The sequence below is a fragment of the Neodiprion lecontei genome, chromosome 4 (assembly GCF_021901455.1).
Source record: "Neodiprion lecontei isolate iyNeoLeco1 chromosome 4, iyNeoLeco1.1, whole genome shotgun sequence".
Taxonomy (NCBI): Eukaryota; Metazoa; Arthropoda; class Insecta; order Hymenoptera; family Diprionidae; genus Neodiprion; species Neodiprion lecontei.
Window position 1 is genome coordinate 39,780,017 of NC_060263.1, and position 16,487 is coordinate 39,796,503.

Consider the following 16,487-nt stretch of genomic DNA (forward strand, 5'->3'; position numbering starts at 1 on the left):
GGCTGGCTACTGTATTGATTCGCGGTATGTTTAGGGGTTGGTCCGTTGTTCGTTGGTGCCCAAGTCCTAGAGCCTCCGGGGTGCCGCGTTCACCCTTCGAGAGTTCTGTACAGTGTCTGAATACACGAGAAGCACGGATACACTAATACAGTGGACGGTGAACGCCGAGGAACGATAAGATCCTCGTGATAAGACATGATTACACACCGACGTTCGAAACGGCGCAGTGTGGCGCCGACAACGCCACCCTTCGACACGGGCCAACTTTCACACAATCACTCGCCTAATGACACCCTTCGTCTTCTCCGTTCTATCGAAGGACAGTACCAGGTTTAAATCCGAGGTAACGAACGCGTAGGATTTTTCATAGAAGCGTGAAAATTTTTGCAGAAAGGAAAAAATCCCGCGGATTGTAAAAGGAATATCCGCGCCGACTGCAGAGTTTGTTGGGAACGAATGTACGATGGTTGAACAAAGAGATTAATTTCGTCGCGTAGAAAAGCATCGGAACGTGGCGTTCGCCTTACAAAAGAAAATTTCAATAACTTTACCATTATAGTTATACTATGTATACATGTATATTCCATGGTCGGTGTTACAACTGGCTACAAAGCGTCTCTACAATGGACTCACTCGTATGCGGGGCCGCCGTTCGACAATAGCGGGCAAAGTTTTGTGTTGCCGAGCTGTTTCAGGGCACGGCGAATAAATACCGTGTCATCTTAGGGGTTAAGTGGCCCATAAGGAGCGGGTAAAGCGAACGACGGCACACGCACACTCTCCTCAAACTCCTCGTTCAACGTTCATCCACACAGATCCGACTCGCTATAGTTGCCCCTGAGGGATAATAGACCTTTTTAGTTAAGTGTTTGGCACTTCGTGACGAAGGCACAGGTGCGAGGACCATTCCCGGTCCCGGAGGAGGACTCGGGGCTGCGATCGGCCCCGCAGGACCCCGGACCGAAGGATTAAATGGGCCCGGAGCCAGGCGCTTTACTCTTCGAGTGAAACTGTCAGCTTGGCTTTTTGATCCTTGAAGCTTTTGACGGATTTTTATATAACATTCGCCCCGTTCTTCGCCCTCGAAATGCGTTTCTTGAACCACAGTGAATCGCATCTTTCTCGCCCCTCCCGATACCTTCTCCGTTTCTCTCGTACATATTCGTCGGCTTCCTTTTATACCTTTCTTTAAACTTATTTTGGTTGGTGCGCCCTTTTTCTCTCAAGTTCTTCTAGTCTTTGAGTTTTTTCGTTTTTTTTTTTTTGAGAGAGAATCCTGTAATTTAACTCATGTCGGAAAATAACATTTTCTTTCTATGAGGGATCACATGGTAGCATAACTTAGGTAGCATAACTCGACTTACAATTAGTTTATCACCGCTTTGTGTCTTTACGTGTAATGTACATTAAGCGACCGTTTTACGTATACAGGTGTGATATCTTTTTCTTTCTTTTCCAAAACTGTCCCTGCAGAGTGCTGCACGTAGGGCGGGCACGAGTTGCGCCAACTGTAAAACGGCCACGACGACATTATGGCGGAGGAACCAGGCTGGTGAGCCAGTTTGCAACGCGTGCGGACTGTACTACAAACTTCACAACGTGAGTAAAACATGACTTTTAACAATATTAAACCCATGAATTATCAAAACTTATCCCATCGATAAACCGAGTCGAAAGCGAAGCTCCAATTTTCCAAACGAGTCCATCGGTTTTCCGTAATGCCAGCAAAACGGAACAGCACAGAATTAGCTATCGTTGTTTAAACAGCCAAGGTTATTCGTAAATCGTTGCTTCGATGATCTCACGGTGAAGCACAAGCGACAAGTATTCCTTTATCAGAATAACAGCGAGGGGGTGAAAGCCTTGCGAAAATAATTGACTGTCCCTCCGCGGCGACAATGGATCAGGATCTATACAAGGAGAGAGACACACTCGAGGTGCTGTTGTGTCAACAATGATGGGGCGTAGAGTTCCTCGAGGATGGAGCCGTGCTCAACGGCGTGTGACACAGGAAGCGTCGCCACTAGCGGCATCGGCGGTACTCTAGAACCAAGGATGGTGCAACGCTGCAGGCGGCGTCATTTTAGCCACTCGAGGCGTCCCTGCACCTCCGTGCCGCAGTTCAGGATCCGGTAAACGATGAAGCTTTCAGTTTTTGCCGACGATCGGCAAACAAGGGAGGCTATTTCACGATCGTTTGTTCGACTTGCGAACGGAAAACGGAAGTATTTTACGACGAGCTATTGACTGCATTCTGTCTGTTGCAACGCCGCCGCTCCCCTGGTTGATCGCTTCTCTTGGAACAGTTTTTTTCCCCCCCTCTCTTCTTTTTTTTCCTTCTTTCTTGTGCTTCTGTCCTACAGCTCGTCGAGGAGACTGCAGTTGCAGCGACAATTTAGGCTAGGACAATTCGAATTTCGGACGGAAAGACCCACCCGGGGTAAAAGGTTGCTTACAATAACGATTCTCCGCGGTATTATAATGGTAACGCGATACTTTCTAAACGATCCTTAAACGATCCCCCATGCCGCCTTTCATAAACGTCGCAGTTCGCTTTTCCGTAATGACACACCGGCTTCTGCGACAACCTTTTAAAATCAAACGACGCTACGATGTACGGGGGTATATCGTTTACGCAGGGCGGGTGCAAAACTAACAATGCGGAAAGAAAAATGTAACCGTTTGACCGAATGTTCCGAGTCGCAGCCGAAGAAGCAAACAAAAAAGAAATAAAAAGAAAAGAAGAAAAATGAAACAACGACGAACTATTCCAAGTTCATTTTTTCTTTCATCGTTTCGGAGTTCATTTTCAACGATCTCAGCTAAAAGATTATAACATTATTAATATACAAAGATGACAAATAACTGTAATTATAACGAGAATATCGCCGAGTGATTTCATCTGTGACGGTATAAAGGAAGAGAGAAAAAAACCATCAACAAAAATGGAACAGATGAAGAAAAAAACTTGGTGGACAAAGAAGAGAAAAAAAGGAAAAAAAGAAAGAAAAACAAAACAACCAATTGAAAGAACAGATTACAGCGTATAGATAGTTGCGGTCGTTTGGTGGAGGTAGAGCCGAACGGACATGAGGTAGAGGGTTAATTTCTCGATGACGCTAATTGGGCTGCGCGTTTCCTCTCCGGTAGCAAGACATCCGTCACGCATTTAGACGTTGTCAGTGAGCGTTTGTCTCCCGATGCAGCATCGAGAACAACGAACGGGTCTGTTTACCGGGGAAAGATTTCGAGTGCGGAGAGACGAGGTTTAGGTTTAGGTACACATTTAAGCGGGCCGCAGCCTCCCGTCGTTTACCCGCGCATTTAATCGTCCGTCAAAAATTTACGTCGGCTTTTTCCTGCAGCGCGTACATACGTCATATTGTATATATTCGTGTGTATATATGTATTTATATATTCGTGCATACCTATATCAAGCCACGATCTTATCCATCGGGGAAGATCGAATCTCATTCCAACCGCAACCGTTTTCACTTTATTATTAACCTATTTTTTCCCTTCCACCTTCGCCCTTCAACCCAACTTTTAATACGGTTGCTTTTTTTGTTCAATTCTATAAACAGTCGCTCATTTCCTCTTCTTTATTCTCTTCGGGATTAATTATCGCAGGTGGATGGGTTAACAAAAATGGATAGAATTGCGGGTACGCGGCATAATTATCTTAATCAACATTCTCGGTGTTTTTATCTGATATGTGCAATACATCGGTTTCTCTACAAACGACGAGATTCTTCGATCTCGACGATTCGTAGGTCAAATTTTCGATTGTCTGATTAATTCTAAATCGGACGAAAAATGTTTTTCAAGTCACATGAAAGTATAAATATCACACGAGTACCTGATAGACTTTTTTTTACTTAGAGCCCTCGATAGTCGCGTACATGCGAATTTCATCATGTGGTATCAAAAAACAAAAACCAAAAAAGGGTTCGAAACGGCGCGTGCGAACCAGAAGCTTTGGAGAGGGTTTAAGGACGAGTAAGGACGAAGGATAGGAATAAGGGGTGAGGATCGTCCGAGTATCGCCATCGCGTTGGTGGTTGGTTAGGGACGGCGAATAAAGCCCTGTGCAGGCCAGACACATTTCCTGGTAATCATTAATTAAGCAGAAGGCCTGCTCGGCCCTTCGCTGTACGGCTAAATGCTGATCCCCGCGCTTTCGCGCCGCGGAGTTTCTGCACACGGAGGCACGACGCACGGAAGAATGATAAATCACCCCTTTGGGATCTTCACCCTTCACCGTTTCGCCATTAGAATCTGGCCGATGACCCGAATAATTTTCAACCAACAGTCCGGGCATTCCACGGTGCTGTGAGAATATACGATAAAAAATTCACGCCGATCGGAGACAAGGTCTTCGGACTAGGAGATGATGTGGTAGTAGCTGGAATTGTGAACGTAGCAGCTGACATATTTTATCTCTGCTCTGTGAAGCGTTGGATCTAGGTATATCAACGTGTACGCTTACCTATGGAGGTGGTGGTAATGCCTGTCCGTAAGGAGATACAATATAATATAATATAATATAATATAATATAATATAAGTACACTTATAATGCGGGTATATACCAAATACGAAAGTCAAGCGCGACTCTATGAATCGTGAACAGGCTGGTCGCCGTTGACATTAAGCCGACATATTACAGTCTTGGGCTCAAAGCCTATCTATCTCCGAGAGTAGCAGGATATACGGACACGCACACAGCCCGCCGTATATACTACCTGAGATCTTGTCCCGCAGGTAGATGTACGCGTTTCCTTCACGCTCTTTTACGTCAACGTTTCTACGCATGTACATATATATACACAGCTCAGTATCCGCGTAGGTACGTCTAGCGTCTAGTCGACTAGCCTCCAGGGCCCGCAATGCTGGCACCACCAGTCTCTGGGCTCTTTGAAATACCCCGCGATTGATTGTGACCCTGCACTTCGAAGGCTGCTGCTGGTACGTTCGGTTCCCACCGCTGGTCTCGGGATGGACATGGGATTGCGGAGGAAAGAAATCTCCTCGCAGCCTTCCAGCTGGACCATTTTTTTTTCACTCCTAGATCCACCGCACGTGCCACTCTTCGTATCCAAAGTGAGCGCGGGCTTGCGGATGAAATTCCATAACTCGGGCCTCGACGATCTCGAATAGGTCTTCAGTCCAAAGAGGACGACGAGGTTCGTGCACGGAACGCAACAGCTTCGTCGAATTTCTCGACACGAGAGGAATAATTGTGCGAGTTGCGAAGATTGGTAGCTACACACACATAGCGGTTACACTCGAGGATGGAGAAGAATGAGAAGACGGAACTGAGAAGTCGAGGGACCGGAGAGCAGCTCGACAGATCTGGCGTCGTTAAGATAGAACCTCCGATAACATCCATTCCTATGCTCGTGCAAGTCGCGCCGAAATACAACAGACGCGCGCGATGCTAACGGGTGTCGAAAACGCAGTACAGAGACACTTGGACTCGCGGCTAAAGTTCCTCCTCGAATCGAGACCTTCATCTTCGACGTCGATTCAACATCCACGAAGTCCAATTCCGTCCTTCGGTTGATGCACTCCTGCAAGCACCTAAAATTGACTTGAGATACCTTCTCAAGAACTGTTTGAGAGTAGGAAAAATCATACACCGTACTTTCTGACCACCTTCTCGATGTTCACCTCATCAATCAGGCAATTCGTGACTAAAGTCCGACATTGAGAATGTTGGGAAAGAAGTTCCCAGTGCTCGGTGCACTTTCCAGTTGTAATTGAAAATCAGTGTTCAGGTAAATCAGAGGACCTTATAGCCGTACCATCAGTAGCCATAGCCTCGGATTCTACGCGACGAATATGGCCGCCAGTGGTACGTTTATCCTACGCGATGAAAGGCAGGATCGATTAAGGCCATTTGGATCGAAGATGGTGAGCCGGAGTGCGTTTGGCGAGAACCGGACGATCGAAAGACCGACAATTCGGTTCGAACTTCGTTTTTGTCCGACTCCTACGCAGGGGATTATCCTGTTGCAGGCGGAACGAGGCGACAAGTTGCGCAGCGAAGCATGTCGGATGTGGAGAAACGGTGACTGGACCGCTATGAAGAAGACGCGACCCGGTACACGAGGAGAGGCATGCACGCCAAGGAAACGGCCGAGCAGTATAATCCTAACGATCTTGCGATCCTTACCGCTGATTAGAGCGGCCGGCGACAGAAGCGTTTATATTTTTAGCGCAGTATATTTCGAGACTTGTGTTATACATATGTACGACTATATGTTATACGCACGGTCCGGCTGTTGTGACAGTTTTGACGGGTTCATTTTAAATTCCCCGCTCTCTCGATTATCTTCACAGCTATATACCCCTTTATACATTCACGCTTATTATGCCACCCCGACATATCCGTGCTACCTAACTAATTTGCAAACTTTTTATACAACCGTTCGGACACTCCCGGAGATTTGGAGATGGTGAATGTTTTCTCGTGTTAATAGCCGATCAGTTTCGCTTCGCAGATAGAACTCCGTTGGTGTTACGATGTTCCGAGTGAAATTGGAATAATTTCACGTTGTCTTCGGGACTAGCATAGTCGCATTTGTCCTTAATTGCAGTTTATATGCCTAGACACTGAATTCTCTTCATTCTACGAGCGTTTTGGTTGATGTGAAAATTCGACTCAAGTATATCGTCGTTGTTGAGACCAGTTTCTAGAACAAGGTTACACTGTAATTATGGAAAAATTGATCAACGCGTCGGCTCAACATTCCGAAAGTCTCCTAAAACGTTGGTACATAATTACTGAACTCCGTGACGAATCTACGCAATAAAACCCGATGAAAGGTGATTAAAAAATTTTAAACTCTTGTACAGTGTCCTAACAACTTTCTTCAATTATTGAAATTGGTTAGTTTTTTTTTTAAAGGATTGGACTCGAACAAAGTTGGAAGTAATTATTTTCATTGATCAAACCTTCAATGTCCGTCTGAACAAGTGTTTCGCAATTTCAATGATCAAACTCAAAGATTCGAGGTCAATTAGGCTGATCTAACCTCGAAAAGGTTTTTGTGTAGAGCGGATAAGCATAAATGAAAATTTCTCGTTTTTATTACGTTTGATTGCTTTCATAGAATTGTCTGTAGTGACGGAATTTAATAATGGTTTTGAAAAACTGTTAATACACACGAGACGAAAGTTTGGATACTTCTACGATATTGATTCCCAGTTTTCAGGGCCACTCTAATTAACGTTTGGAAAATTTAGAGGTGCCTCTTTTACCGCAGGTCTCTCTCTCTCTCTATATATATATATACATGTACAACATCACTTTTGTAAATATAATATGCGAGGAATGCAGACTAATTAATTGCCGTCGTCTGTGACGTGCCGCATATTAGCTATGTACATAATTAGTGATCATATTTTTCAAAGCGATGGAAATTTTTCCGAAACTTTCGTTCCCTCGTCTTCATTCGCTGCAACATCCTCCTGCAGGGTTCAATTTCCCGAAATTAATAATTTCCCATAACGCCGCTCCGTTCGGAGATTGCTACTAGCGATAATAATTTACCGCGAGTTTCTGACGGAAGACGTCATCGCGGTTAAAAGATCCGGTGTTTCCCATGGTAAATCTCGTCTTGTCTAAAGTCCTCCTGTCCTCGGTCTCTTGCCGATATGATCTGAATTCGTCGCTCTAATGCTCGTTCCTCGATAAATATAGAAATACCAGAGGCGTGTTGGTCGCCATGCATCATGCGATGCTTCCATGAACGTACCTGCCATACGCGTCCAGAGCCATCGTTCGTTCGTTTTCGATCGGGACGAGATAAGCGCATGTAATTTTAGGACTTTCCTCACCCGCTGTTGCACACAACGAATACTTGGGTGCCTATCGCTACTGCTTGACTGACTCGTCGAAGCTTTTATCAACGCCCGAATCGCGGCTCGTGCCAAAACGTCTGCCGACTTCCTCGGGACGCGACCGGATGCGAAACGACCTCTTAAATCGTAATTTACTGATCCGAGATGGCACGTCGCGTGACTTCCGGTATTGAGACGGAATTTCTGCGCTCGGCTAATCGGCTCCGGTGTTACGGCTCACAAATATCCTCGACTATGCAGGGCTAAGCGTCCCGGTGATGCGGAGGCCAATTCACGATCGGACGGATGCGCGAGGGCCGCCAAGGCGGCTTAATCGCTTCGTCGGCTTCTCTCTAAAGTGCTAATTTCTCTTATCTACTCAGTTTTATAATCGCTCGTTGTCTCGTTGTGTACGTATAGCTACAAGTTTTCTTACGTTTTACACTTCACCATTCGCCGTGGCTTAGAGCTGGCACTTTTCTCGATACGATACCATTTAATCATTCAAGATGACGAGCCGACGCTTCCGGTACCTGAATCAAAATTCACAACGGCACCATGACGCGCAATTATATTACCGCCAACTACACATACCAGCTATGCATACTCGTTCAACCGCTGATGTGTGCGCTTTGTCTGTGCACCAACTCTGATTGCTTCTAATTCATACTCCGACTCCTTATTGATGAAATCGTTTGTCGAATGAAGAGATCAGAGAAGATGTATCGAACCATGTTATATCAAATTATCAAAAGATAATCATGATTTTCTGTATGAGAGAGAGAGAGAGAGAGAGTTGTTGGTAATCCGACGGGGATGAGCTACACCCCATTAGCATGATCGGAATATGATTTAATCGCGTCTATGGAGGAAGTTGTAAAATGTTTTACGAAGAAACAGCGTAAAATTTGTGCCCCCAAGATCGTCGTCGTCTTGCAGGACAGTAATTGATATTCGTTTCACAGAGTATTATATAGGCATATACACATTCATCGATGTCTCTGCTCATTCAACTGCGGATGGACAAGCCGCCTCACCCGTGACGTAGACAACAAATACATTAAAGCGGCGTCAATGATCGACAGAAGGATCCACGGATCCCGACATACGCACGAGTGATGAATTCATCGAGGAATCGACTATAAGTCGAATTACGGGTTCGAAAAAACGTTGACCGTTGCAACTGATCGATTCCATTCATCTTCTTTGGTCTGATATGAATCGAGTTTTCGCGAAATGAAAAAACGTCCGGTAAATCGCATCGGGAAACTTTCGGTTTCAATTTTGTTGCACACTTTTTCCTTTGCCAATAAAAAACGAAAATACCGAGCCTTGTAATCCTGCATGCAGAGAACGTTGATCTCCAGGTTCTTGCGTCGTGTGTGACCACATCCATCTGCTGGTCGTCAACCGACGGCATTGGCAGGTCCTTTTGTTTACCAAGCCTTCTGCCTTGCATTTATCTTCTCTGTTTTTTCAACGCACATCGCACTTTCGGACTTACGTACACTCGAGATCGATCCATTCCCTATTAACGATATAACCCATCTTATTGTATTCAAATTTCGCCTCGCCATCCCGCGTGTTCTGCAAAACGTTATCGAAACCTTTGAGCTTGGGTATACATGCTGAAGGGTTCTGTCTTACGTCTCTCGAATTTGCGGCTGGACATCGATATTTTCATTTTGATCGACGTTAAGAAGTTCAACTGTATAAGTGCTGGTCAAGATTGCTGATTTGAGTAATCTCAATAATTCCTGTTACGTAGTGAACTGTCAGGATATGATTTACTTATCGACTTGATGGAGTTTTGATCATAATTTTCAATAGCGGTGACTCATGACGAAACAACGTGGAAATTGAACACTTCGTCGGTCGCCAAAGCTGCGTGTAAGAAGGATGGTCTCCGGCGTTAAGCGAGATGTGCAGTCAGCGGTGGAGCTGAAGTTTAATTCGTGAAATTTGGTCAATTGCATAATTCCGAAAAGTGTCATTGACCGTCTGGCACTCGGGTGGTTCAGGGTTGGGTGAAACGGAGTTGGAAAAAAACCGAAAAAACGATGAGAGGAGTGGGAAAGGGAGGAGAGAAGAGGAGGAAGAGAACGGAACCCGATGTTCAGTACCAGGAACCTCTTTTCCTACGTTGTCAGTTGCCTCACGTCTCGCCTCGCCGACTACAAAGCAGAAAGCCCGCCCGCAACGCGTTTACCCTCAACGACACACGCGTGTCCCTCTCTCTCTCTCTCCATCTCTCTCCCGATTCTCCCCCACTGTCGCGTCGTATGTAGGTACATACCTTCTTATTTCGCGGTTGAAATATCATCATCGTTGAGCATGTGCGTACATCGCCACACCGCACGAACACATCCGTCGTATAAATTGCTCGAAATCTTCCTACGGTCGCTTCGACGATGACGTTTAATGTAACCCACTCTCGGCGTTTTACCGCCGCTGCGAAGCGGGGAATTCGCCTCGTGCATGTCGATTTGCTAATTGTAACCGACTATGATACCAGGAATCTGAGAGATTTCTTAATTGCGTCGGACGTCGTTGTCTGCAGTCTCCGTGTCAACTGGCTACAGTTCATTCTGTCAGTTGTACCCGGTCTTCTTCGTTCCCTTGCTATCATCGACCGCGTTTTCTCGAATTTACACTCTGACGTGAGGACAAATTCACAAATTAGGTCATTTAAACTGTTTACAAATCATTGGATTTCAAAGTTCACTGCTTTGTTTCGTTAGCATCGGACTCCAAACCTCAGCACCTCTTAGTACCAATAGAAAAATTGTCGAAACAAGGCAATTCTGCGGAAAAAATATCGCGGTTAAGCCATAGGACGTACAATAACCGTGATTGATGTATAAAATGAATCCATTCGTCGCCGCGTCTGCAGACGTTGTAATAACGAGAAACGAAAGGCGGAGTAGATCGTTGTTGCAGGTAGGTAAGCATATCGACCTATTAAGTATCGGATATTCCTCGTCGCGTTGTAGGTACCCAAGATTATTCTCTACGAGGTACATTGAAACGGCGTGGTGTGTTGGGTATAAAGTCGAAGCGTGACTAGAGAACCTCTCTCGAGATGCAGGCGCATTGCGTCAGCGTCTCATTGTTTCAGCACTGTCTGTAATATATCCTTGGGTAATATCTCTCACCCCGGCTTAGCTCACTCATGGATCGTATACACCTAATGCCCGACACAAATATACCCACAGTGACACGTCAATCCCGTTTCTTCTACTCCGACGTCCTCGAACATGACGCAGAAGATTCACTCCGGGACTTCCCAAGGCGAGATGAGAAGATTTTCGAACCTCAAGGCCAATCCCAAGCCGAGGCTTTGCAGGAATCTTGCCAACTGCGCCAGTCCATGACAAAATTACTTTCATGTTTTCTCGAATCCAATAGCAGTGCGAATACTTTATCCAATTGGCGGTGTTGGGCTTCATAAATATCCACCGATCCTAGTCGAGCGGAATTTGGAAAAAAGTACGGGGTTGAAAGGTCGTTCACCTCGGGGTGCAGGCCAGATTGTCGGATAATTTTTTCCGCGTCTGCAGCGTTTTCTTTCTCGTTAGGTAGTCTTGGAGCGTATTTTCCACACGTCAAGACGGGGTGCTGCGGGGGTGTTTTTTCCTCCGCTGGTTAGTTCGGGTGCGTTTCGCTGTCTTCTATTTTTCCAGGTTTTTGCCCTTGGGAGACCTACGTTTTTGCGCCACCGTCACCGGCGTCAGTAGACACGCGTTTTCTCTGTCTAGTCCCGATAGTCCCCGTCCCCGTCTGGAGCTCGTCTAGCCTTTGGAACACCCTGCATCTTCAGACTTTAGTCTTCGACTAGCGGCCGGTCTATTTTTACCCAAGTGACACTTCGTGTAGAGAGCTGGTGGATTCGACTCGCAGAATTCTGATGGATATCCGCGGAAAGCCCTGCTTAGGTATAGTCAAACCAACCTCAAAGAGTATTTTCCTTTATTATTTCAGGTGAACCGACCACTGACGATGAAGAAAGAGGGAATACAGACGCGGAATCGAAAGCTGTCGTCGAAGAGTAAAAAGAAGAAGGCTGGCGGGTGTCTCGGCCTCGGTGGCGTCATGGGGGACATGATCAAGGCCGGGGGCCACCTCGACCTCGACAACAAGCCGTTCCACTCCGGGTTCGGATCGCCGATGGGTGAGTATCACCGCTCCAGAGTTTTCAAATTCCTTCTTGTCTCCTAGGTACACTTCGCACGCCGAGTTTGACCGTCCTTTCGAACGCTCTATATTTGCAGGCACGTCACAGCATCATCACTCGATGCATCCCGCGATGCAGCACTACATGTATCACACGGGGGTTGGAGTCACGGGGGGACTTCACCAGGGCTTTGCTCCACCTCCGGCACCACCGCCGATTCATCCTCATTCCCATTCGCATTCCCACTCACACCACATGGCCAGTCTTCAGGGTCTCCAGTTGGCCGCTACCACGAACGCCATGGTGAGTCGATTTCAGGGTTATTCTTTGTCCTTCGAATCATCCGGGCCTTTATTCTTTACGAACGGAGTTTACTGTCACGCGGCGAAGTCATTCGTGTGGATAGAATCAAAAACTTACATCCGCACAATAGATCGATCCGTCGTTTTGAATGTCGACGTATTTGGTTCAGAGACCAATTTCACAAAAATCTGGACAACAGTCTTCAAAGTCGGAGAGTTCATTCCTCGCCGAGTCAAATGGAGGCAGTCGACATTTTATTTTCCTATTCTCTATTTCAGACCGGGTGGAGAACAGAGTACACATGAATCGCGAATGGCGATTGATGCAGGACGCAGCCCACCACTCTGACACAAGCTTTCTAAAACTACGTATGACGATTGAAAGATAATGTTGTTTTTCGTTTGTTTCTTTTTTCATCATAAAAAAAAAAATCTTTTACACAATCCCAGCAGAAGGAATATTATTTACGTAAACTATAGCCAAACAGTGGATAAAGTAAATGAATGAATAAGTAATTTTATCGAGTTAAAAAAAAAGAAATTGTGACACGCAGGTGTGGAAACTGCGGAATTATTTTGTACATATGTATAGTATAAATATAGGGCCTAGCGCCCCGGCCCCAAGTACAAACGAAGTCAGCTATTGTATCGAGTCTTATATTTGTAAATAGTGAGATATAAAGTTAATATGGTATAAAGTATATGATAAGTATGAATATTCGCATCGTTGAAAGCTTCGTCGAGTGTCGAGGTGAGTATGTACAGTACGTGCAGATCCTGTACTGAACACCGTCGCCTCGAAAGGCGCGCACCTTATCGCGACTTTGAGGGCATGAAGCCCGAAGGTTGTGCGTAATTACAGGAATTTCACGATGCGACGTTGCACTTTAGAAGTGAACTATTTGTATGAACTAGTTTATAAATTTTAAGTATCGTGCAATTTTAAGTTATAATGCAATTGTTACGTACGGTCGGCCGTTCGTCGAACTAAAGTCAACGGCCATCTTGGCTCCGCGTTATCGACTGGATTCGGCAAAATTTGCCTCGTAACGAGAGACGAAAATTCCTGACTCCGTCGTGGAATATCCCAGGTGGATATTCAGGGTGTTGAAAACAGAACACCGACACAGATTTTGCTCTGCAAGCAGCATATGGCGATTGGTTTCAGTTCCAGGAGAATCCCTCCGCACCTACAGCGGTCGTACGTATTCGTGTGTTGTACCGTCTAGTGATAAAAATGCTCTTGGCGGTTACGATTAATTGCAACAAATCGCGAAGGCTGATGATGTATGACTCAAGGTACATAATTATCATGCGTATATAATATAATGAAATGAATAGTTACCGCCAAGTAGCGTATACATATATATGTATATATACATATACATACATATACATATATATACATATATATATATATATATATATATATATATATATATAGTTTATAGTCAACGGAGAATTGTAAATTTTGTATCTTCAAGATTCTGTATCGTTATACATACATACATATATTATATATGTATATGTATATATACACAATACTTACAAAAAGTAAATAATCATAATATTGGTAACAATAAAATCCGTAGCAGTAACAAGAACATCAACAAGAACAACAATAACAGTAACAACCATAATGTTAATATATTGATTAAATTATCGTGCGATAATTATTATTATTATACATGCGTATAGATATAACCTTAATACATATACACATATATGTGTGAATGAAGGGAAGTAATTGTGCATAAATAGAATTTAATTGAAATAATAACTAGGTAGTCAGAGTATTAAATATATTATTATAATATGATATAACTCTCTTTTGAGTTGAGACCACATTGTGATTTTCGATTTTAGAGTTTACTTACTCTATTATAGTGTAATTAAATTACTGATTGAAATTCTATGTCAATAAAAAAAAAAAAAAAAAATGAAGGGAAATATATACATACATATATATACATATATATACATATGTATATAAATATATATATGATTGTGTCGTTGTTGAAGGAAAATTATGACGAACTCACTGGGTGAAAATTGAAAAGTAAAACAAAATATCCACGAACGATTCTGTAACGTATAGACAATTGAAGCCGTTGCGATTTTCCAAAGGACTGAAGTGTTGTAGAATTTTTGAAAATCGTAACACCGGAATTTGATACGAATCTATACACATGCGCATACATATGCATACACGTGTGTGTGTGCGTGTATATATATATATATATATATATCTGTTGAGGGAAAAAAATATAGTGAAATGGAAACAGATTGAAAAAGAGGGAAAAAAAAGAAACCAACAATATGCATACATATATATAAATATATATGTGTGGGTCTGTGTGTGTATGTATGTGTGTGCGTGTCTGTGGTGTGTGTGTGTCTACATAGTATTACTAGAAATTAGACTGTAGACTGTATAAAAATACGATTTTTAAATGAAAATAAAAGATTCACCGTATATACCATACATATATATTAAATATATATACATATATTACATATATATATACATATATATATATATATGTATACATCGAGAAAGAAAAAAAGAAGAAATTGAATAAGAAATTAAATCAAATTTTAAAAAACTTGAGATTGCGAGTGTGTAATGAAAGGCGACACGGTGTAAATGTATGTAAAATATTATTGTAAAAAAGTTTTAACTTAAAATAAATTAAATGATAAATCATACCACTTCAATTAAAAATTTTTTACATTACTATGACAACGATAATCTTCTCTTTTTCAACTCAATATCAATTCCGCAGAACGCTGAATCGGCTAATCCGCGCTCGCTGGCCATGATTTAACAGATCCTGTACATGTTTTTCACTCATCCAGAACAAGCCATGTAAAGTTAAACGATTAATTGACCGCATGCTGTGCAGTTCGTTCGTACCCGACTTTCCTTGCCATTCGCTGAATGGATGGTTTGTAAAAAAGGATGACTGACAGCTGGAACAGCGCGTGTAAGTTTATAAAGAATGTATTAATGCACCGCAACCGATCGTGTGACGGCAAATAACGAATAGAATTTATGCAACGTTAATTATTCGCCTGTATTGTTTGCGAGGTAATTTTTTTTATTTTCTTTTTTTTTTTTTTTTGTTCATCTCGTAACATCTACGAATAACCTCATCCTGCGTGTGAAAAATAACCGTCATACATCATCATAAGTATAATAACTTTTCAGTGGTATTACTACAAGTCTTTTTTCACATGTGTATAAATATATATATATATATGTATATATATACATATTTTTTTTTTCATTTTGTCTTACAGTCATCGAGTGAAGATCGATCATTTATTACATTATTATATCCTTGATCGAATAACTAAACATATTCAATTTTGCTAGCTGTCAGTCTCGAATTACCTAATCTTCCGCCCAAGGTACGGGATTTGGTTTTTTCGAATCTACAAATAGAGCTGCGAAATCAGGAAGAAGACAAAAAATAATTATACGCTACGGTGTATTGATTTTTACCTTTTCATCTACGAGTAAAGCGTGACTGAATAGTGTGAGACCGGAAGGGACCAATATTCAAAGTAAAATCGGATTGATTTTAGCGTTACGTAAAGACGTTTGTCTTGTCTTTTTTTTCATCTTCTCTCTCCGCAACCACATCGACGCAACAGGATGTAGCTATCCAAGCCATCCGCTGTTACACTGACATTTAATACGCGACCGATCACGCGAGAGTCTGCATCGTTACTTTCGAATATTTCGTTAACTATTTCTAATTACTTCTGCGCAGTCGAGGTAGCCAGATATCAATTTATCTAGATCAGCATCGATCTCTCATCGAATTAAAATATACCGCAGAGCGTGGAAGCTGATCTCTTCGTACCGAAAACATATGCTTCAGGGTGATAATAAATGGGCTTTATGGTTCTCGTTAAATTTATGTGCAATTTGCGTTCAGACACGGTTGAAATTGCGTGAAGAATGGCGCGAAAAGTTGTCAAATCAAGTTCGATTCTTACTGCTAGGTAACCCGGAGTATTTATCCAATTTACTGTGACCAGTGGATGTATATATAGATAAAAAAAAAAAAAAAAACCTGCGGTCAGATACGTAAAAGTTTATTGTATTTTGAACTGCAGAACTGGAGGTACGATGACCGATGGAATTTGGTTGCAT

At 43.1% G+C, this 16,487-nt stretch overlaps 1 protein-coding gene across 5 annotated transcripts in view; it reads left to right on the top strand.

Moving 5' to 3' along the window:
* LOC107221561 (GATA-binding factor C) overlaps nt 1-13,704 on the top strand; it is a 61,751-nt gene extending 48,047 nt beyond the window's left edge. For 3 of the 5 annotated variants that reach the window (XM_046736893.1, XM_046736895.1, XM_046736894.1), the window contains exons 5-8: nt 1,465-1,599; nt 11,828-12,017; nt 12,118-12,323; nt 12,602-13,703. In XM_046736893.1, coding sequence (XP_046592849.1) covers nt 1,465-1,599; nt 11,828-12,017; nt 12,118-12,323; nt 12,602-12,628 — 558 coding nt within the window. In that variant the 3' untranslated portion in view covers nt 12,629-13,703. Of the gene's footprint in view, nt 1-1,464; nt 1,600-11,827; nt 12,018-12,117; nt 12,324-12,601 lie in introns of all 5 variants that reach the window. The other 2 variants (XM_046736896.1, XM_046736897.1) reach the window with 1 other exon arrangement.
* The last annotated feature ends 2,783 nt before the right edge of the window (nt 13,705-16,487 follow it).